At 37.5% G+C, this 22,595-nt stretch overlaps 1 protein-coding gene across 2 annotated transcripts in view; it reads right to left on the bottom strand.

Annotated features, from left to right (window-relative positions):
* The window catches only part of CHD9 (chromodomain helicase DNA binding protein 9), a 169,541-nt gene that overhangs the window by 64,671 nt on the left and 82,275 nt on the right, over positions 1–22,595 (bottom strand). For both annotated transcript variants that reach the window (XM_006863516.1, XM_006863517.1), the window contains exons 10-15: positions 19,627–19,748; positions 9,583–9,826; positions 4,440–4,616; positions 2,030–2,173; positions 1,656–1,911; positions 165–375 (exon numbers count right to left, since the gene is read on the bottom strand). In XM_006863516.1, the coding sequence (XP_006863578.1) occupies positions 165–375; positions 1,656–1,911; positions 2,030–2,173; positions 4,440–4,616; positions 9,583–9,826; positions 19,627–19,748 (1,154 nt within the window). The remainder of the gene's footprint in view (positions 1–164; positions 376–1,655; positions 1,912–2,029; positions 2,174–4,439; positions 4,617–9,582; positions 9,827–19,626; positions 19,749–22,595) is intronic.

Genomic DNA, 22,595 nt, shown 5'->3' with positions numbered 1-22,595 from the left:
ATAAGAAAACATGTACTACACAATCTTCACTCATGAGTGTAAATGGGCTTGTGTGTTAGATAAACACGTGAGCAAAGCTAGGTTAGAGAACAGTGCTACAGGAACCTTAATAACACAGACTTAGCGTAACTCAAAATGGAATTCACTGAATCAATGTGCTTTACCTTTTATGTATAAGATAGTCCTCGAGGATGTCAAGGCAGCGTACCATCTGAGAGAAGATCAGCACTTTATGACCTCCTGCCTTCATTTTGGGAAGCAATTTATCAATAAGGACCAATTTACCAGCGGACTGGATCATTGCTTGAAGATGAAAATCAGAAGCAGCTGGATTATATGTATCTCTAAATTCTCCAAGTATTTTCTCCTCAGCACCTGTCAAGGAAAATGTCAATATACAAATACAGTCAAGTCAATTGCTTTCTTTTTTATCCAGATTAGTGCTGCTCTGTTTCAAATCAGTAAAAATAATTTTGATGGCAATTATATGATTTTTATTATATTTATATTCATGGCTAAATTCCTACCAACACCAGACTATGATTTCACTGAGGGAAAGGAAAATGTCTTTAAGTAACTTCTAGTAACCCCAGATACCTGTCATTATGGTTTCTATGAATTTATGTTCACTAAAATTGGAGTCCTGGCATGGCGCTGGACTGCTAACCACAGGGCTGGCAGTATAAGCCCACCAGCTGCTCCTTGGAAACCCTTTACAGGGTTGCCATGAGTCGGAACTGACGGACACTTAACAACAACAAAAACTCTGGTCCAAACCCAGGTAAGTAAATATCTAATATGTAAACAGTAACCATAACTCAAGGGTAATGATAATGAATCTGTATCCATCTGTGGGCATTCAAACAAGGAGAAAAAAAAACTAAAGGAGAAGTCATGCTAGAGATCCTTGATACATATTTTCTCCAGAGTCTAGATCAGGAAAAGAGTCTCTCTGCCTATAATTAGCTTGTCTAGCCCCAAATGAGTAGCTGAAATGCAAAAAGGGACTTCAGTTACTGGGTTACGAAACACATTGTCATGGATAAAGTAATTAGATGAGGAAGATATTCCTAAGAATAAGTGTAAAGTCCCAAACATTGTACCGAGAGAAAGCTGGCAAAGAACAGAGAAGACCTTAAGAAGTAACATTAAGAATTACTGTATTACAACACAAAAATTGAGAGATAATAACAGGGGAAACTAATGGGAAAAGAGACTGAGGATGGCGACAAATCTAGAGGTCCAGGAGTAGGAGTAAACCAGAGAAGGAATAATCAGTCCAAATTCAACTGAACACAACTTCTATTACATCATATATTGTTGACATGGGCTACTACATAAAACAGTTCTCACTGCCGGTACCTCTGAAACACTTGCTGGTTGTGTGCCATCGAGTTAGCTCTGACTCATAATGACCCTGGATAGGCTTTCCAAGCATGTAAATCTTTACGGGAGCAGAAAGCGTCACCTTTCGCCAGAGGAGCAATTGTAGAATCAAACTGCTGACCTTGCAGTTAGCAGGCTAGCTCATAATCCTCTATCCCTTAGATAGTTAAATCCCTTTTCCTATAATATTCACTACAGTGGCAGTTTGCTTATTCATAATTGCTTGTTAGAAGAAACAAGTGTATTTGTTTGTAATTCTTTGTATCTACCTTTTATAAGGTATGGATGATTACAACATTTCCTGAGCTCCATCATGGTATTAACCAAATTAGGGACATTAGTTTGTCCTGCTCCTTTGGATAGAAATGAAAAGTTTTTCTCCAAAATAGCACGGTAGTATTTCTTTTGAATGTTTGTAAGTTCTACTTCAATGATGGTTTCTTCCTTAGGTGCCAACTTCTTTTCCACATCTTCTTTCAATCGTCTCAGCATCATTGGTTTCAAGATAGCCTGAAGTTTCTGTACCTGCAATAAAAAAAAAAAAATAGATATTTAACATATTTAAAAATAACACAGTCGTTACAAATGAATTCAATATAATAATTAAAATTTAGGATATTTATTTAAAAGGCCAACAGGATACCTGTTCTTCTGTTTTCAGATCCCCAAATTCTTGCATAAATGTTGACTCAGAGGGAAACCTTAGAGGTTCAAGAAAATGAAGAAGACTGAATAGTTCTTCAACTGTATTTTGGAGAGGTGTACCAGTCAAAAGCACTTTGTGTTCCTACATAAAACAAGAATGACTCACATCAAATGCCAAATGATATGAAAGATGATTTAGGCTCTCAAATGGTCAGTGTTTGCAAAGGAAATATTTTTCTGATCATAATTTTAAAGAGTCAACTTAGAATATAACTATCTGAAAGTATTACTTTTTGAGTTAATTCTTTTCCAAAAACTCCTAATAATTATTGTAATAGTTTACTTTGTAGCCAATTAATTTTTACCTATTCATGGTTTAGAAAAGTTCGAAACAATTTTAGATACATACTTTGGGTTTCCTACCCAAAATAAACGTTTTGTTTCTTTGTACTCAACTGCTCATTTGGTACTCTGTAGAACAAGCTCTGGTAGGGTAGTGGTTACCAATTGGGCTACTAACCTCAAGGTCAGCAGTTCAAAACTACCAGCTGTTCTGCGGGAGACAGATGAGGCTTTCTGCTCCCGTAAAGATTTACAGCCTCAGAAACCCTGTACAGGGCCGCTATGGGTCAGAACTGACTCCACGGTACTTAACCACAACAACAGAACAAAACCATTTAACTATTCATGTAAGAACCAATTCTCAAATCATTCCAAGTCTATAAAGAGTATGCTGCGAATACGGAATATGCTTCTAAACTCGAATTCCATTAAAAATTAAACAAAGCAGTAGCAGAAGAAGTACAAAAAAATACAAAACATTTTTTAAAAGATGGAGCTACAAGTTATTATAATTTAAAATTTGATTTGACAATAAATTCCAAATTCATTCTTTGTATGTTGTTAAGTGCCTTCGAGTTAGTTCTGACTAATAGCAATCCTATATAGGGTTTCCAAGGAGTGGCTGGTGGGCTTGAACCACTGGCCTTGTGGCTAGCAGTCCAGTGCTAATCCTATAGTGCCACACCAAGTATATATACCAAGGCGCTCTGGTAGCGTAGTGGTTACGAATTGGGCTGCAAACTGCAAGGTCAGCTGCTCGGAACTACCTGCTGCTCCGCGGGAGAAAGATGAGGCTTTCTGTTCCCGTAAATATTTACAGCCTTGGAAACCCTGTACAGGGTCGCAACGAGTCGGAACCGACTCCATTGCACATAACAATCTTCACATAAGGAATCTTGGTGTGGCACTACTGTATAAGTACTAGACTGCAAGGTCAGTTAGAACCACAAGTTGGTGGTTCAAACCCACCAGTTGTTCCTCAAAAACCCTATAGTGTTGCTATGAGTCGAAATTGACTCAATGTCACTTAACAACAGTAACATCTTCATATAGATGTAAATACCAGCACATAATATAGAAGGATCTACACCCATGTGTAGATATAAAGAAGATGAGTAGATGTGGGGGAGAGGCACACGTAGGAGATGGAGTAAAAAGGAGGACTTCAAAATTTTACAATATGTAATTCTGGATACTTGAGTTATTATTGCTCAAGTGTTTATGTACTAATTATGTTATTTCATTAAAAATAAAAATATAAATGAAAATTCTTATATGAAGAAAGATTTTTAAAAATCCTATTTATAAATTGGAATCCTGGTGTAGCACTGTAGGATAAGCACTGGACCACAAGGTCACTGTGAACCACACGGTCGATTTTCCTTGGTGGTGGCGGTGATGGTGGTGGTGGTATGTGCCGTGTAGTCGGTTCCAACTCATAGTGACCCTGTACAGGGTTTCTGAGGCTGTAAATCTTTACAGAAGCAGAAAGCCTCATGTTTCTCCCGTGGAACAGCTGGTAGTTTCAAACTGCTGACCTTGTGGTTCGCAGCCCAATTGATAACTACTACTCTACCAGAGCTCCTTAGAAACTCCAATATAGGAACCGACTATGAGTTGGAACTGACTTGATGGTACTAAGCAACAACATTTATTCATTATAGCCAGTATATGACAGGCTGATAAAACTGTACAAGAACTTTATCACAAATCAGCTGAAAACACTCAAAACTTTACAAATGAAAATGACATTTTATTAAGAAATTTATGGCTAAAATGTATAATTTTATTTTCAACCTCTTATTTTATGGAGGTTTCTTCCCTTTTTTCTTTTAAATTATAGATATTAACTACTTATGCTTTCCAGAGGAAAGAGCTGAAAAAAATTAAGTTTTAGAAAACAGGTAATGTTTTGCCTTATTAATTAAAGAAATTTTAGTATTCAGATATACTTATATTCTAAAATGAAAAAGTAATTAAGTTCTTAGTACTAGCTCTATGACTCTCTGACATTTTACTATATAGGTAGGAAATGGAATTCAATCATAACAATGGTATTAAATTACCAGATTCATGAGTTTCAGACCTTCCAACAGTTTACAATTTTTATTTTTCAACCTATGTGCTTCATCAATAATTACACATCGCCATTCAATTGCATTAAGTTCTCCACATCCTCCAAGAATCATTTCAAAAGTAGTGATGATGGCTTGGAATCGGTAAGCTCCTCGAATGATATGCCCCTAGAAATTTATTATCAGATACAGTACTTTGTCAGAATGTCTTAGTTAATTACATTTAAACATTCATGTCAAATAGCATAAAAGTACATCTAATGACATCTGCTATAACACATTTTCCACTGAGTGTTTAGCATATGCATAGATACGCCCTTAAATGAGGAGTTTTGGAATTAAAAGTGTATTAGATTGCAATGTTTTCAAGAATGTTGTTAAAATTATGCCAACTCAATTATATAATTCAAAATTGTACCCCAACAAGTCTTCCCTGGTGAAATATTTTATGTAATTTGTGAAAGCTGTGATGACAATTTTAGGTGAAGAAGTATCATTACAAAGTCTGGTGAGATTTAAATATAAATGTTTATTAATTACAAAAATAAATTCATGCCCATAAAGGCAAATAAGTAGCTAATAACAAAATTAGCCATCCAAATAATTTATTTAACAAATAGTTATTGCATGTCTATGTGCCAGACACCTTGTTCTAGTTCCTGGAGATACAGCAATGCACAAAACAGACAAAGGGAATTGCCCAAGAGGTACTTATACCCTAACTATTCTAATGGAGGATACAGGCAATAAAAAACCAAACAACCAACAACAGTATGGTACAAGATGATAATGGCTGTGGAATAAAACAAGGACGTGGAATAGGTAGCATAGGGACAGAGGTGATCATAGCAATTTTACATCGGGTGTTCAGGAAGATGTTATTAAGAAGTGACATTTGAGAAAAAACCAGAAGATGAGCCATGATGGTATCTACAAAAGAACAGTGACAGCAGCAGCAAGTGAGAAGACCCTAAGATAGGAGTATCTTTGTCAGTATTCAAAAACTAGTAAAGAAGCCAGAGGTGCTGAAGCACAATGAGTGCAGAAAGGATGAGGCAGATTGTGTGGTAAGCACAACCTGCAAGTTGTTGGAAGCACTAGCTCTTATTCAGAATAAGAACCACTGAATGGTTCTGAGACAAGACCTGTTAGGATCTGACTGCTCTGGTGAAAACAGTAGGATCAAGGGAGACTAGTTAATGTGCTGTCATAATTCAAGCAGGAGATTGTTGGCGGTGCTAAGCTGTCAGTCCTAGGTCTATTTGGATGATTTTACTGATGGATAGGTAGGGACTGACAAGGAGAAAATTTAAGTTTGACTCTAAGATTCTTAGCTCAAGCAAGTGGAAACTGGTGTTGCTATTTACTAAAGTGAGAAAGTTCAAGATTTTGGTTTTGGATATGTTAAGTTAGAGATGTCTATTAGATAGCCAAGCATAGCTATAAGACATTTAGATAGGATATTAGAGTTTAAGAAAGAGATTAGTAACAGTTTGCAGCAGTACAGGTACTTTTTTAAAACTCTTAAGATGAAATCTCTAAGAGAATAAGTACAGATGGAAGAATCTGAAGTCTGAGTCACCTCAATCTCAGTCCCCTTAATCAAATTAAGGGGAAATGTGAAGGAACCAGGATGGGGCTTAAGAAATAGGTGGTGATGTGGTTGTTGTTGTTAAGTGCCATCAAGTCGGTTCCGACCCATAGTGACCCTATATAGGGTTTCCAAGGAGCAACTTGTGAGCTTTAACTGCCTATTTTGTGGTTCAAACTGACTTTGCAGTCCAGCACATTAATCCACAGTGCCACACCAGCATTCCATGTAGGAGAGCATAAAGTCCAAAAATCTAAGTGACAAAGTATTTAAACAGGCTTGAAAATTAAAACTGGCTAGTGGTGGTTGTGGTTATTTGCTGTTGAGTTGGTTCGACTCATAGTGACCGACTCTGTACAGGATTTCCAGGGCTGTCAATCTTTATGGGAGCAGAAAGCCTCATCTTCTTTCTCCTGAGGAACAGCTGATAGTTTTGCACTGCTGACTTTGCGGTTTGCAGCCGAATTCATAGCCACTACGCTACCAGAGATCCTTTAAAACTGGCTAGTAATGGAAGTAAAAATAACTAATAATGAAGAGAAAGTAAGTAATAAGATGGTATTCTGATTTAGATTAATTAGACTAATTATTTTAGATGGCATACACTTGCATTAAGTGGTTGGTTATCAGGTTAAAAGGTAGATTTACTTATAAATCTGATAGCCACTTAACTGCAAGTTGTGAGTGGTTGTTAACAGGGTTAATTATTAAAACTTGGAATTAAAACGTGGTATATAATGATCCATGTCAGAAACAGGATGGGGGAAATCTCACTACAATCAAAGAAGACCCTGCAGCCCAAGAAATAGAGCTATTATACCAGAGGAGTGGTGGCAACAGAACCAAAGGCCAGAGCACCAGAAAGAGCGGTGGGCTTCCTGGTCCACAGAGTAAGTAAAGCTGAGTGCCTTCAGGAAGGAGGCTTCCTTGTGGAATCAGGTGATTCCAGGCACTTAACTGGAAGAACTAGGTTTGTTAACCCACAGAAAGTAGAGCTCAGTGCTTTTAGGCTGAGGCTTACAGTGTAGTATAATGCTTTTGGGCATTTATCAGCAGCCCTAAGAGAGCTTTGTGATATTGCTGAAGCAGGGCAGAGGTCAAGGACCAGAGAGAGAAAGGCGTAATTGGGAAGAGGCTGTCCTGACTGGAAGAACTGTGCCCTGAGCTTTTCTAATCCTGAATTGTAACCTGTTAACTTCCCTAACAACTCGCATAACCCTGAGTATGGTGTATGAATTCTGTGTGGTCACTGGAATGAATGAATGATCAAACCCAGTTGAGTAGAGAGTGCTGTGGGAGGGATGGTTGGTGCCATTTTCAGATACATTCAACTAAATTGATACTATAGTGGTTTAAGAAAAGGGCTCTTGATGGACTGACTGATCGATGCTTATTAATCACAGTTTTTCTCTGGTGCTACATGGTAATGCACTGGATTGCAAGGTTGGTTTCAACCTCAAGGTCAGCAGTTCAAATTCATCAGCTGCTCCTCAGAAACACTATACAGGGCTGCTATGAGTCGGAACCAGCTCAAGGGCACTTAACAACACCAACAATACAACTTATTTATGCCTCAGTCTCATTTGAAAATGGACACAGTATTATCTAGTTAACAAGGTTAGCACACTTATTCCTCATTTATCCAACATTTTGCATTTATGACAATAGTAAAAAAAATCTATCAAAGTATTTTGCATATTAATGGCATATTTACATCTAGTAGTAACGAACAATAAGGTGTGAAGAGACAGCAAAAATGGCTGTGATGATTAAGATCAAGATCAGGGTGGTTGGGCCATAATTCTCAGTGGTCTGGAAGGTATGTAATGATGTGATTTGATGGTCATGAAATGATGTAGTCATTCTCCATTTTGTGATCTGATGTTATCCTCCACTTCCACATACCAATCTAGTCTTTGGAACTGAACTACACTGGTAGTGAGGAGTGAGGCATAGGTGCATCAAGTGAAGTAATATTCATCAACACTGTAACACCTGGTAACAACTCAATAAAGGTTTGTTAGAGTGTTAAACCATTGCTGCTATATTTCCCTCGCAATTTGCAAACTTTTGGCATAATTTTACAACTACCATGATTTCAAGCTAATTAACAATTAAAAAGTCAAGTATTCAAATCATTTATATTAAAATATATCTGAAAAGGTTAATTACAAAAGTTTTTATATATTCAAAGTACAGATTTTTAGCTCATTACATGACACATTTTTATTTTTTGATATTTCAAATCTCTTCAGATAATATTCATTTAAAATATGTAACATTTACCATAAAACGTACCATTTAATACATACTATTCAGTTCAATACATATCAAGAATCTTTCAGCTTTTTGCTACAATAAGTATATAAAATTTCTAAGATGTACATTAAAATAAATTGACCTTTATAAAAATCTCTTAAATTATCTACAAAAATGGGAAGACTGTACTAAATTATTTTTTATACTATATATCTCTAAAAGTCTACAAAGACTATGAAGAAAATGAAACTATAACCTAATTATGATATACTCTAAAAATACAAAGGTATTTATTTGGCAAAAATCAGAAGTAAAGGATTACACAGATTTAAAATTTCATAGAAATGTGTTTCAACCATGAAAATAGGAGATAAAAATGAAGTTTGAGGAACAAAATTTGTTCAGACATCCATTTATAGCTTCAAATAGGTAGAAAATATGTTATAATTGGAAGGCAAAAGTAAAGGGTACATATATTACCTTATTGCAACTTCTACCACATTGCATAACATGGTCATATGTTAAAATGAACCTTATAGAACAGAGAGTTAGTTTATTAAAAAAAAAAGATCACTGAGGTAGACTGGCGGGTTACAAATCTATTCAATTACAAAGTAAAGTTTGTAGGAATTGTGTTTTTTTATTGATTTTTTTTCTTATTTCTTAATAAAGATCCCACTCTAGACTGTGAGTACTTCACGATTTCCAGCTTTAGTTTGCACCTAGAAAATTTCCTCTTTTGTTGTCATCTCTTAATTTTAAGATCTGTGTATTTACGAAGAACAGGGGAAATCCTTTCTTAAGGAAAGAGTAAAACTATTTAGAGTACTAAAATAACCAATCCAATAGGAAAAAGAATTCAGGTATGTTCATTACAGTATATATAACAATAAACCAAATGTCATCAATGCCACATTCATGGGCTTTTAAGATTTCAGGCAAATTGTAAAAAGAAAGAAAAATAAGATCAAAAGAGTTATTAGTCTAAAAACAAATTAATTTAATATATACTTAAATACCATTAATAAAATAACTACTCTAATTTCAAGCTTGAAAAAGTTAAGGAATGATAACTAAATTAGTATATTTATATACATCAGCAAACTTATTTGGAGTTAACTAGAATAAAAGACCAATTTCTTTTCTCAGTATTCTCTTAAGCTACTCAAGAAGGGTCTCTTGAATTTGAAAGTTGCTGTTTATAGAAAGCTTGTTTTCTTCAAACCTGATTTATTTTAAACCAGTTATAAGATGAAACAAACAAAATGATCATCAGTAACACACCTGTGAGTCCCTGAAGTACATCTCATATTGTTGTATCATTTGTCTGCTAATTAGGCTCCCATGATAAACCACAACATTAATATCAGTCCACGTACGAAACTCTCTCTCCCAGTTTGCAATAGTAGAAAGTGGAGCAATGATCAGGAAGGGTCCTCGTATACCAGTCAGAAGGATTTCGTAAAGGAATGTAATAGATTGAATGGTTTTGCCAAGACCCATTTCATCTGCTAAAATGCAGTTTCGTCTGAAACACACAAATATATTATCCATGCATAATTAGGTTTTTCTGTATATTGCAATGTTTTAAAAGATCAATATAGAAAACTAATCAAAGAACAAGTACAAACATGTAAAAGTTATTGAAATGTAGAGTACTTTTAAGATTACAATTTCATTAATGTATAATTAATTTATTATTTAATTCCCCTATAAAGGGGAAACTACAGATTTCTGCAGATCGAAAATAAAGATACCATGTATCAAATGTCTTCTTTTATAAGAGTAAAATGGCAAGAGTAAGGCAAACTAAATGCATCATTTATTCAGGAAGAATTTAAGAAATCCCTTCTATGTCTCAGGGACAGTACAAGAAGATGGAATACAAAAGAAACAGAACACATTCTTTGCCTTCCAGGGGCTCATCAGAGAGGCAAACACATGAATAAATAGCTATATAATGTGCTACCACAGAAGCACATATAAAGCACTTGTTTCCAAACTTGGCTATGCATTAGAGGAATCTACAAAGCTAGGGGGAAACAAATCAGATACCACATCCCTCCCCTTCAGATTCTGATTCATTGTGTATGAAGCAGGGTCAAAGCAGTTGTAATTATTTACAGAAACTCTGTTGGTTATTATATGAGGCCAGTTATGAATAATCAGTATTAAGCTTACAATGGAAACTCAGAGGATTAAGTACATAAATCTACTTTGAAGAGATGAGAGAAAGACTCAGAGGTAGAATACTGCCAAAAGGTACAACAAAGGAACATAAGTATAAAAAAACACTATTATTGGGGACCACAAGCTTGTTTTTGAGAAAAGAGTGAAGGGAGGTGACATTATTAAGATACGCAGGGTTCTGATATAAAGGAACTGAGATATCATTCTATTTGCAATGGGGAAGAGGGGGGGTCACTGAATGCTTTAATATTGTTGTTGTTGTTGTTATGTGCTGTGGAGTCAGTTCGGACTCATAGCGATCCTGTACAGGGTTTCCGAGGCTATAAATCTTCACGGGAGCAGAAAGCCTCATCTTTCTCCCACAGCTGATAGTTTCTAACTGCTGACCTTGCCGTTTGCAGCCTGATTCGTAACCACTACGCTACCAGAGCTCCTTACTTTAATACTAAGGGTTGTTATTGATGTTGATTAGTGCCACTGAGTCACTTCTGACTCATAGCAACTCTGTGTAGGGTTTCTAAGGAGCAGTTGGTGGGTTTGAACTGCCAACGTTGCTGTTCAAACTGACATTGCAGGCCATTGCTTATCCTAGAGCACCAAATCGACGCCACACCAAACTAAGAGGAAAGGGGATAAAAGGGAGAATTGATTTGAGAGTTAATTCTTAGAATGAACTGGACCTAGTCACCAACTAGATATGTGGGGATAGGAGGACAGTCAGATTCCAGTTTGAGTGACTAACAGAGAAGCCAAGTATGGAACAACAAATGTTATATGGAGCAAACACAAAATGCTAATTTTAGATCTGTTGTGTTTTTAAAAAAATTGAAAGAGACATTCAGCTAGTAATGTTGTTGGTTTACAGAGTCGGTTCTCACTATCAGTTGCCTTGTATATGGTTTCTGAGGCTGTACATCTTTGTGGGAGCAGAAAGCCTAAGCAAATAGAAATACAAGCCTTGTTAGAGAGAAATTAATGCCTTGTTGTTAGGTACCAACACATCGTGCACCATGTACAACAGAATGAAACACTGCTGGGTCATGCACCAACCTCACAAATATTACTACATTTGAGCCCATTGCTCCTGTCATTGTGCCAATTCATCTCGTTGGGGGTCTTCCTCTTTTTCTCTGACCCTCCATTTTACTAAACATGATATCCTTCTCCAGTAACTGTCTGAAGTATGAGAGATGAAGTCTGGCCATCCTGGCTTCCAGGGTGCACTCTGGCTGTACTTCTTCCAACACAGATCTGTTTGGTCTTTTGGCTGTCCATGGTACTTTTAATATTCTCTTCCAACACCACAACTCAAAGGCATGAATTCTTCTAAGGTCTTCCTTATTCACTGTCCAACTTTTGCATGCATATGAGGTTATTGAAAATACCATGGGTTTATGCTGGCTTTATTTTCGTCCACAGCCTGACATCTTTGCTCATGAACACTTTAAAGAGGTCTTGTGCAGCAGATTTGCCGAATGCAATACCTTGTTTGATTTCTTGACTGCTGCTTTCATGAGTGTTGATAGTTGATTTAAGAAGAATGAAGTCCTTGACAACTTCAATCTTTTCTATGTTTATAAGAATCTTGTTTATTGGTCCAGTGGTGAGGATTTTTGTTTTCTTGACATTGAGATGTAATCTATACTGAAGGCTGTGCTCTTTGATCTTCATCAGTAAATATTTTAAGTCCTCTTCACTTTCAGCAAGCAAGGTTGTATCATCTGAATATCTTCTAGTTGAGCTCTGATGATCCAGCCATTGAAGCCAGGTCAAGTGGGTATTATCTGCAAATGTGAGTGTTCTTGTGCATATGCCCTCTCTTCATATCAGCTGGATGCTTCACTCTCCACTCTAGTCCTCTGGAGCTATGTCACAGACTCTGGGCCCAGGAGACCCCAGGTATTGCCATACTGCTGGCCAATCAGGTCTTAACCCAGGATCACAGGAGTCTATTGAATGTGGTAGGACTTAGCTCGCAGCTTCACTGCTGTTTATCCCTCACTTCCCTTATCAGTGACAAACGTGTCACCAGTCAGACCTCATGTCTGCTCATGTATTCCCCTTGAATCTGAGTCTTGGAAGGGGGTTTGCCCTGAGGTGACCCGACCACTTGGGTTGATGGCTTCTGGGTGAGCAATTTGCTTGTTTTTGTAGTAGTCAGTCAGACTACAGTTACTGTTTTTTATTTTTCCTGTCAGTGTTTCTTTCAAGAAGTATCTTCTGTTCTCCTAGCCATTCCAGGCTGTTCTACCTGTCCTTTCAAGTGGAGATTTCCCACCTCTGAAGGTTGTGGATGGGATCAGGATTTCACCTATGATCTTATGCAATGCAGAGGCTCTGCAGGAAACCTCCCACACTGGGCATGTTATAGCCCCATTTTAGGTATTCCCATCAGGTATAGGATTATATGCTACCACTTGAAATGGCTGAATATGGACCATTTCTTTTTGGTACAGTGACTGTATATTCCTTCCATCTTCTTTTGATGCTCTCTGCATTCCAATATTTTGCCAATTAATACCTTAGAGATAAAAATATGAATCATCACAATATTATTGGTAAATGGAAGCATAGAGGCTGTGTATGGAAGATGTACTATGTTTAGAGGAATACAGAGAGAAACGTGAGCAAGAAAAACAACATTTAAAAGATGCAGATTAAAAAAAAAGAAGTTGCAAAAGAAGAACCAGCGAAGACTACTGAATGGAATAGGCACAGATGTATGGGAGAGCTAAGACAAAGAACCACATTGTGAATGTTTAAAGAAGGAAGGAGAACAATTAGAATTTAGTGCAGCAGAGAGATAAGAAATAAATGCGGGTAAATATATCATATAGATTAAAAAATCAAGACATTCAAACGATAGAATCAAAATCCAAACTAGCTGCATAAGCTAAGTGGGACAGAGGTAAATAATGATGTATGCACAACCTTGGAACAACAGGGCTCTGGGATATAGGGATTAAGATATGACTGGAATGGGGAAAAGGAGGGGAAATGAATGTGAAGATGCTTGGCTGTCTTTTGAATCTTGGTTTCCCGAGCATACCATTATAAAATAGACACTTGTGGGGGAGAGAAAGGAATAGCCAGAAATATCACCTTTCTGAAAGCTTGTGAGTCCATCTTCTGCCTATAACTGATTGGAATGCCCAAAATAGGGTTACAAAGTGCCCAGTGAAGTAGGCTTCCTGTGGAGCCTCTGCATTACAAAAGACCATAGATGGAATCCTGAACTACATCCAGAATCTTCTGAGGTCGGAAATTTCCACTTGAAAGGACAAGCTGACCAGCCTGGAGTGGCTAGAAGAACAGAAGATATGTCTTGAAAGAAAGACCAACATACTGATAAGGGAAAGTGAGGGAAAAACAGCAATGAACCTGCAAACTAAGCCCTGCAATATTCAATAGACTCCTGTGAACCCAGGTGGAGACCTGGTTGGCCAGCAGCGTAGCAAGACCTGGGGACTCTTGGGCCCAGAGTCAGTGACATAGCCACAGAGGATTAGAGAGTGAAGTGTCCAGCTGATTAAGAGAGTACATATGCATAAGAACACCCACACTTGCAGATAATAGCCTCTTGACCTGGCTTCAAAGACTGGATGATCAGAGCTCAACTAGAAGAAGAAAGAAGAGGATAAAAAGAGTAATCTGAGAAAATTTGATGAACTGGACCTACACCTATGGATGCAGTAGCTCAAAAGAGGGAACAAATCTTTACAGCGAGGATTAGTCCCACCCCCTCCATACACAGAGTAGACAGAGATGGGCAACTTGGACATTGGCTACCCAAAATGGGGAGGCTACAAAGACAAGAAGTGACTGGCTTACAAGCTTTCAAGGGGGAGCCTAGATCCACATGGCATGGAAGAAGGTAGAATCTCCACTGTATCCAATCTATCTGGGCGGGCTGATGAAAGGAGATGCAGCTTGGTCTCTTGTGTTACAATAGTGAATAATTGTTAGCAGGACTTACTGTGAGGGTTGGAAATGTAAAGGTAGACATTTTGTAGCAAAAGGAGGGGAGTGATTGACTTTGCAGTCTAGGAACGGAGGTCCCTGGGACCATCAGGGGAGAAGAGGGGAGAATAGGACCCTACCCAGAGAAGCAGTGATGCCAGAGTCGGAGGCAGAGACGATGATGTGGAGAGACGGGAATGGCTGGGGACTTCAGACCCAGAGAGTGAGAGGGGCTGTGTGCTGATGACCAGGGGTGGGGTGGGATGGGGGCGCGCGCAGGTTGGTTGGTGATGCATGGAAGGGGATTGTAGCCATGGCAAAAAAACGATATACGATAGGATGAATGTAAAGCTACTGTTCTCGCATGTAAACTATCACATAATTTACAATAAATCATTAAAAAAAAAATGGGGAAACTAGTTCAGGCTAATACTAAAGCTTTGGCTAATGAGTTACAAAGAATGCTAGAAAACTAGAAGGACAAGTGAAGTCACAAGAGGTTTATGTTTTTCATTTTTCTTTTTACACAGATTAAATGCAAATTTGTTTATACACTGAAGGGGAACCTTAGTCTTTAAAATGTGAGAAAAGGGAGGTAACTGACTGTAGTGAGCTTCTGAGAAGACTGAATGTGATGGCATAGAAGAGCTGAGGTGGCAGTGTTAGTCTTGGTCCTGGGGAAGGATCTTTTCATTGTAATACATGTGAATATGGGTAAGAATGGCTGAGGGCAGCAAGTTCACTTGCTGGGCCTGGACTTCTTGAACTAATCCTATATAAAGAGTGAAGGGGATAAGTAAACAAGGCTTGATGAAAGGATAAAACAGGCAACATAGAGAATGGGAAAAGGTACTGATGAGAGAGGATAAGACAGGAAAAAAGGTATGGTTAACTATTTTACCTGGATAGTTCCCTCAGGGAAAATGATTTTATTACATAGAAAACACAAATCAGGAAAAAAGAATACTGTATGCATATAATGGGTTCCATTAATTCTGTCAGACTGATGCTTATGCATTATCATTACAAAGTTAAATAACTCAGAAAAAACATGAGATAAGTAAAATCATGGAGTTTGAATAAAGCTGTGTTGTGAAAGTTGATAGGGGATAAATGTTCAAATATTTTTATTTTAATTTAAAGTGCCTTCACTTGCTCTTTAGTATATACTAGTATTATTCTTTTTTACTTCTGTTTCAATTGTCTTTCCATCACAATTGTTGTTAGGTGCCATTGAGTTGGTTCCGATTCATAGTGACCCTATGCACAACAATGGGAAAGGGTGCTGATGAGAGAGGACAAATGGGAAAAAAGGTATCGGTAACTATTTTACCTGGAAGTCTCATCATCCTGGCTTGTAAGGAGCATACTGGCTGTACTTCTTCAAACAGATTTTGTTCTCGGGCAGTCCATGGTATTTTCAATGTTCTTCTCTTACATCATAACGTAAGAGCATCAATTCTTCTATGGTCTTCCTTATACATTGTCAAACTTTCACAGGCATATGAGGTTACTGAAAATACCATGGTTTGAGTCAGGCATACCTTAGTCTTCAAACTGACATCTTTGCTATTTAAACACTTTAAAGAGTTCTTGTACAGCAGATCTGCCCAATTAAATACATTGTTTGATTTCTTGACTGCTGCTTCTGAGTGTTGATAGTGGAACCAAGCACAGTTAAGTCTCTGACAACTTCAATCTTATCTCCATTTATCATGATGTTATTTATTGGTCCATTTGTGAGGATTTTCGATTCCTTTACATTATGATGCAACCAACCAACACTGAAGGCTGTGGATTTTGAACTTCATCAGTAAGGATTTCAAATCCTCTTTGCTTTCAGCAAGCAGGGTTGTTTCATCTGCATTTCACAGGTTATTAATGACTCTTCCTTCAATCCTGATGCCACATTCTTCTTCAAATAATCCCAGCTTCTCAGATTAATTGCTCAGGAAACAGAATGAATAAGTATGGTGAAAGAATACAACTCTAGCACGTGCCTTTCTGGACTTTAAATTATTCAATGTCTTCTTGTTCTATTTGAACAACTAGGTCTATGTACAGGTTCCTCATAAGCATAATTAAGTGTTCTAGAATAGCCATTATTCGCAATGTTGTCCATAGCTTGTCATCATGTTCTGCACAATCAAAAGCTTTGCATATTAAATAAAACACAGGCAAACATCTTTCTGGTATTCTCTAATTCTAGCCAAGATCCATCTGACACCAGCAATGATACCCCTGGTTCCACACCTTTGTCTGAATCTGGCTTGAAACTTTGGTAGTTCCCTGTCCATGTACTGTTGTAGCCATTTTTAAATTATCTTTAGCAAAATTTTACTTGCAGGTGATATATAAATGATATTGTTTGATTTCAACATTCAGTTGGGTCACCTCTCTTTGGAATCGGCACAAATAAGGATCTTTTCCAATCAGTTGGCCAGGTCTTCCATATTTCTTGTCATAGATGAGTGAGTTCCTCCAATGCTGCTTTAGTTTGCTGAAAGATTTCAATTTGTATTCCATCAATTTCCGGAACTTTGTTCTTCCCATGCCTTCAGTGCACCTTGGACTTATTTCCTCAGTACCATTGGCTCTTGTTCACATGCTACCACGTGAAAAGGTTGCATACAGAACATTTCTTTTTGGTAGGGTGATTCTGTGTATTCCCTTCATGTTCTTTTGATGCTTTCTATATCATTCAATATTTTGCCTATGCTATTGGTTAAATGCCATTGAGTTGGTTCCAACTAACAATGACTCTGTATATGGTCTCCAAAGTGCAGTTAGTTGGTGAATTTGAACTGCCAACCTTACACCTCAGATGATCTTTTGGTACAATGCTTTTCCTACAGTGCCACACTAGGAATCCTGCTGTTATTGTTATGTGTTGTTGAATCTGTTCTGAATCACAGTGACCCTGTATAAGGTTTCCAAGGAACAGCTAGTGGGTTTGAACTGCTATCCTTATGGTTTGCAGTCCAGTGCCTATCCTACAGCATCACACTAGGAGTCCTATGTTGTTGTTGTTGTTTAAGTGCCTTCGAGTCAGTTCTCACTCATAGTGACCTTGTATAGTTAAAGGTTTCTAAGGAGAAGCTGGTGAATTTGAACCACCAACTGTGCAGTTCAAATGACCTTGTGATGCAGTGCTTATCTTAGTGTTGTACCAGGACTCACGGAGTGCTACAGAATCCTTTAATGTTACAAGTCAAGGCTGGAATATTTTCTTTAGTTTTTTCAGCTTGAGATATGCTGAGTGTGTTCTTCCCTTTTGGATTTCTATTTCCAGGTCTTTTACACATTTCATTATAACACTATACTTTGTCTTCTTGAACTGCCCTTTGAAATTTTATTTTCAGCTCTTTTAACTCCTCATTTGTTCAATTTGTTTTAGCATCTTTACACTAGAGAGCAATTTTCAGAGTCTCTTCTGACACATCCTTTGTATTTTTCCTTCTTTATGTTGTTTAAAAAAGATATTTGCAATGAGTAAGTCATTGGTCTTGCAAAATTCTATCATGTGCTCTCCAGCACCACTTCTATCTCTGAGGCTATATTTTCCATCTACTGATCCCTCCACCCCCACACCCTAGTTTTCACATTTGAATCATCAGTATTAGAATTCTATAATTTTATCATCACTGGCTTTAGTTGTTGGTATGGAAATTTGAATAACAGTGATATTAACCAGTCTTCCTTGTAGGTATATGGATATTATCCTATCATAGACAGTACTGTACTTTAAGATCTTGAAATATTCTTTTTGATGAGGAATGTGATTATCATTCCTCTTCAATTTGTCAATCCTGGCATAGTAAACTATATGATTGTCAAATTCAAAATGGCCAATACTCAGTTATTTCAGTTCACTAATGCCTTAGACATTGATCTTTATGTGTTCCATTTCATTTTTAACAACTTTCAATTTTCCTATATTCATACTTAATACATTTCATGTTCTAATTATTAATGGATATTTGCAGTTGTCATCTCAATTTTAGTTGTGCCTCATCAGCAATTGAAGGTCTCGAAAGCTTTACTACATTTGTGTCATGATGATAACTTTGAGGAGGCATTTCTTGCCCAGTCGTATTTGATACCTTCCAACCTGAAGGGCTCATCTTCCAGCACTAGATGTTTTAATATGCCCGCACTGTATCTGACAATGTTCCGCTGCTAGTTATAAGGTCTCAGTGGCTCAACATCAGAAGTAGTCTGCCTCTCTTTGTTCCTACTCTGTCTTAGTCTAAAACTTGTCCACCATGGGTGACCCTGCTGGTATTTAAAGTACTTGTATCATAATGTCCAGCATCACATAAGCCACCTGAGTATGACAAACTGACAGGTGAGTGGTTGGCCATCTCAATAAAGAGCCTGATATTAATGTTGTACAAACATTTTGAACTTAGAAAAACAATAAGAATGGAATAATTAATTACTGTTTGCTACTACTTTGAGTTTGTGGTGACTCATGGAAATGCTAGTGTGCAGAGTAGAATTGCTCCACAAGGTTTTCAAAGCTGCCATCTTTTGGAAGCAGAATGCACTGGCATGGATTTAAACTGCCAAACTTTTGGCTAATAGTTAGTGATTACAGCTTTCTATATTTTGTATTTTATTCCTTACTAATTACTTGTATTCAACTTATTTGAAGTTTTACATTATAAAATTGTGGTATGGTTTCCATAGGAATAATAGGCTGGCAATTCATTAACTAGCTCTAGCTATCATACAGTTATATAAGTTGATAAGTATTAGTGAGAAAAAATCTGTAACATAGCAGACATTTTACTACTCTAAGGAAACCAACCAAACCCAAACCCACTGCCAGATTAACTCACATGGACCGAGTTAGGCCCACCAACCTTGAAGTTAGCAGTTCAATGGTTAACCTACAAACCCATCAGGGCACCTTACTCTAAGGAAGATATTTCAAATGTGTTTAGTAACCACTATAGGGAATTTCTTTTATTCTGATTAGTATACAATTTAACAACTTTTTTTAAAATTCTAAATTATAATTCACATATTTTCTCTTAGTAAACTAACTTTAACTAATGAAGACTCCATGTCAGTAATACTATAGCAACAGCAGTCTGCATTTTATTAACATATTTTAGCATATGTTAAAAGAGAATACACACCAACATTTTTCTGTTAAGATATACTACTTACCTATTATACCAATTGAACAAGAGCCAGTTGAGTCCTTCTAGTTGATATTCCCTGAGTTGGTTGCCATTTTTATAGTCCCTGGATTGATCTATTTTTTTCCAAATATTAGAGGGAGGACGGTCCTTTGTGTGTGGAGGAAACAAAGAATGAATAGTGCATATTAGATTTTTTCTTGTACATTTCAAATCTCTAATACAACATATTCAATGGTAAAAAAGCACTGCTTTTAAAATAATCCTAAAACTCTAACACTGTATGATATTATAATAAATTCAACCAAATATTTAGGGACAAAATTAATACTACACAAACTCTTCCAGAAAATTGAAGAGGAAATAATACTTCTCAATTTATTCATGGGGCCAATATGGTAGTATTCCTCATAAATACAGAGGCAAACATTCTTTACAAAATTGTAGTAATGGAATATGATATAGAAAGGTTAACTATGGAATATTATAAAGAAGGGTTAATACATCATGACCAAAGAGGAGAGTTGCTTTAAATTAAAAACTAATCAATGACTATCAAAAGAATACAAAAGAAAAATAATAAACTCACTAGATGCAGAAAATTCAACATCCATTACTGATTAAAATACAACAAAAACACTCATTGAAGTATATAAAGGAAATTTAATATGATAAAAATACATATACAAAAACCCATAGCTAGAGAGAAAGGAATAGTCAGAAACATCACACTAGAAGACTTGTAAGTCAGTCTTCTGCCTATAACTGATTGGAATACCTAAAATGGGGCTACAGCGTACCAGGTGAACAAGGCTTCCTACGGAGCCTTTGCAATACATAAAACTATAGGTAGAAACCAGAACCACATCCAGATCACCAGAGATGAGAAATCTCCACTTGAAAGGACGAGCTGACCAGCCTGGAGCAGCGAAAAGAACAAAAGATACTTCTCGAATGAAAGACCAACAGGAAAAATACGAAACAATGGAGGCAGATGGACGGTTACTACAGGAACAAACGGGTCGCTTCCCTAGGAGACACTGGAGCAGGTGGTTGGGTCCTCTCAACTTAGGCCCCCTGCCAAGACTTCAACTCGGTGGAAATGCACGCTGTGATTGGTGACCACACACATCACGGATGGTGAGAAGTGGGATAAAGGCAGCAATGAAGCGGCGGTGAGCTAAGCCTTACAATATTCAGTGGGCTTCTGTGGACCTGGCTGGGGACCTGGTTGGCAAGCAGTGTGAGGAGACCTGGGGACTCGTGGGCCCAGAGTCAGTGGCATGGCCACGGAGGACTCAATTGGAAAATGGAGCTGACGGCTGATGGGAAGAGAGGGCATGTGCACAAGAACACCCACACGGGCAGATGGTACCCACGTGACCTGGACCGGATGACTGGATTATCAGAGCTCAACCAGGAGAAGAAAGAAGGGGGGCGGGGGGAGATTGAGCTGATACAATCTGATGAACTTGACCTATACCTACGAATGCAGTGACTCAAAAGAGGCAACAAATCCTTACAGCAAGAAACATTACCCCCCTACCCCCCACACACAGAGTAGAGAGAGATGGGCAACTTGGACATTGGATACACAAATGGGGATGGGTGGGACTACAAAGGCAAGAAGTGACTGGCTTACAAGCTTTCAAGAGGGAACCTAGAGCTAGGGCATGGAGGAAGGCAGAATCACCAGTGAGTACTATCCAATCTGTCTGGGCGGAGCTGATGAAATGAAATACAGATAGGTAACTCACGATACTGTAGTGAATAATGGTTATCAAGACTGATTGTGAGGGTTGGAAATGCAAAGGTAGACGTTTTGTAGCAAGGAAGGGAGTGATTATTTCTCCAGTCTAGGAGCAGAGGTCTCTGGGACCATCAACGGAGAAGAGTCAAGAGCGGGACCCTACCCAGAGAAGCAGGGATGCCTGAGATGGAGACAGAGATGATGACGTGGAGTGATGAAGCAGCTGGGGACTCTGGATCCACAGAGGGAGTGGTACTGTGGGCTGAAGACTGGAGGCAGGGAGGGGGAAGTGTAGAGGACGGGTTTCTAGGATATACCCTTTGGTAGGAAGATAATGCATGGAGGGTATTGGAACCATGGCAATGAAATGATATATGATGGAATGAATGTAAAACTAAAGTTCTCTCATGTAAACTATCATATAATTCACAATAAAACATTAAAAAAAAAAAACAAAAAACAGAAAAAACCCATAGCTAATATTCTGGTATGGTAGGATAAGCAGTAGACTGCTAATCCCAAGGTTAGCAGCTCAAATCCATCAGCCATTCCTGGAAACCCAGTACAAGGTCACTATGATTCTGAACTGACTCAAAAGCACTTAACAACAACAAACACCAAACCCAATGGTGTAAGACAATCCTTTTTCTCCCTAAAATTTAGGAACAATGGAAGAGTTTCTACCATCAGTACTTCTATACAACACTGTACTGGTAGTTCTATCCAATAAAATCAATGAAGAAAAAGAAGCAAAAATCATCAAGATTTAGAAGAAAGAAGAAAAACTTTTTATCCAGATAAGATTTTCTATATGGAGAATCTTGTGTAATCTACAAAAAAGTTATTTGAATTAGTAAGTAATTTTAGTACGGTTTTAAGTACATATAAAAATATAAAAATGCTAACTGCATTTTTAGCAACAGTCATTTAAAATAACATATACTATTATAAAATGCTTAGGAATAAATCTTAAAAACTACTAAAACCTGTTTAGAGAAATTAAAGAAGATATAAATAAATGGAGTCAATGACCAGGTTCCACAGATTGAAAGACGTAACATTAAGAAATTCTGTCCAAACTGAACACAATGCAACACAATCCCATACAAAATCCCATCAAAGGCTTTTGTAGAAATCAACACGCTAATTCTAAAATCATATGAAAACACAAATACCTAGATCAGCCAAGACAGCTGGTAAAAAAAAGGTTCAAAGACTTAACACAGACTGAGTTCAAGATTTAGCTC

The sequence above is a fragment of the Chrysochloris asiatica genome, unplaced genomic scaffold, assembly GCF_000296735.1.
Source record: "Chrysochloris asiatica unplaced genomic scaffold, ChrAsi1.0 scaffold00055, whole genome shotgun sequence".
NCBI lineage: Eukaryota > Metazoa > Chordata > Mammalia > Afrosoricida > Chrysochloridae > Chrysochloris > Chrysochloris asiatica.
This window is presented reverse-complemented; position numbering and strand designations above follow the sequence as displayed.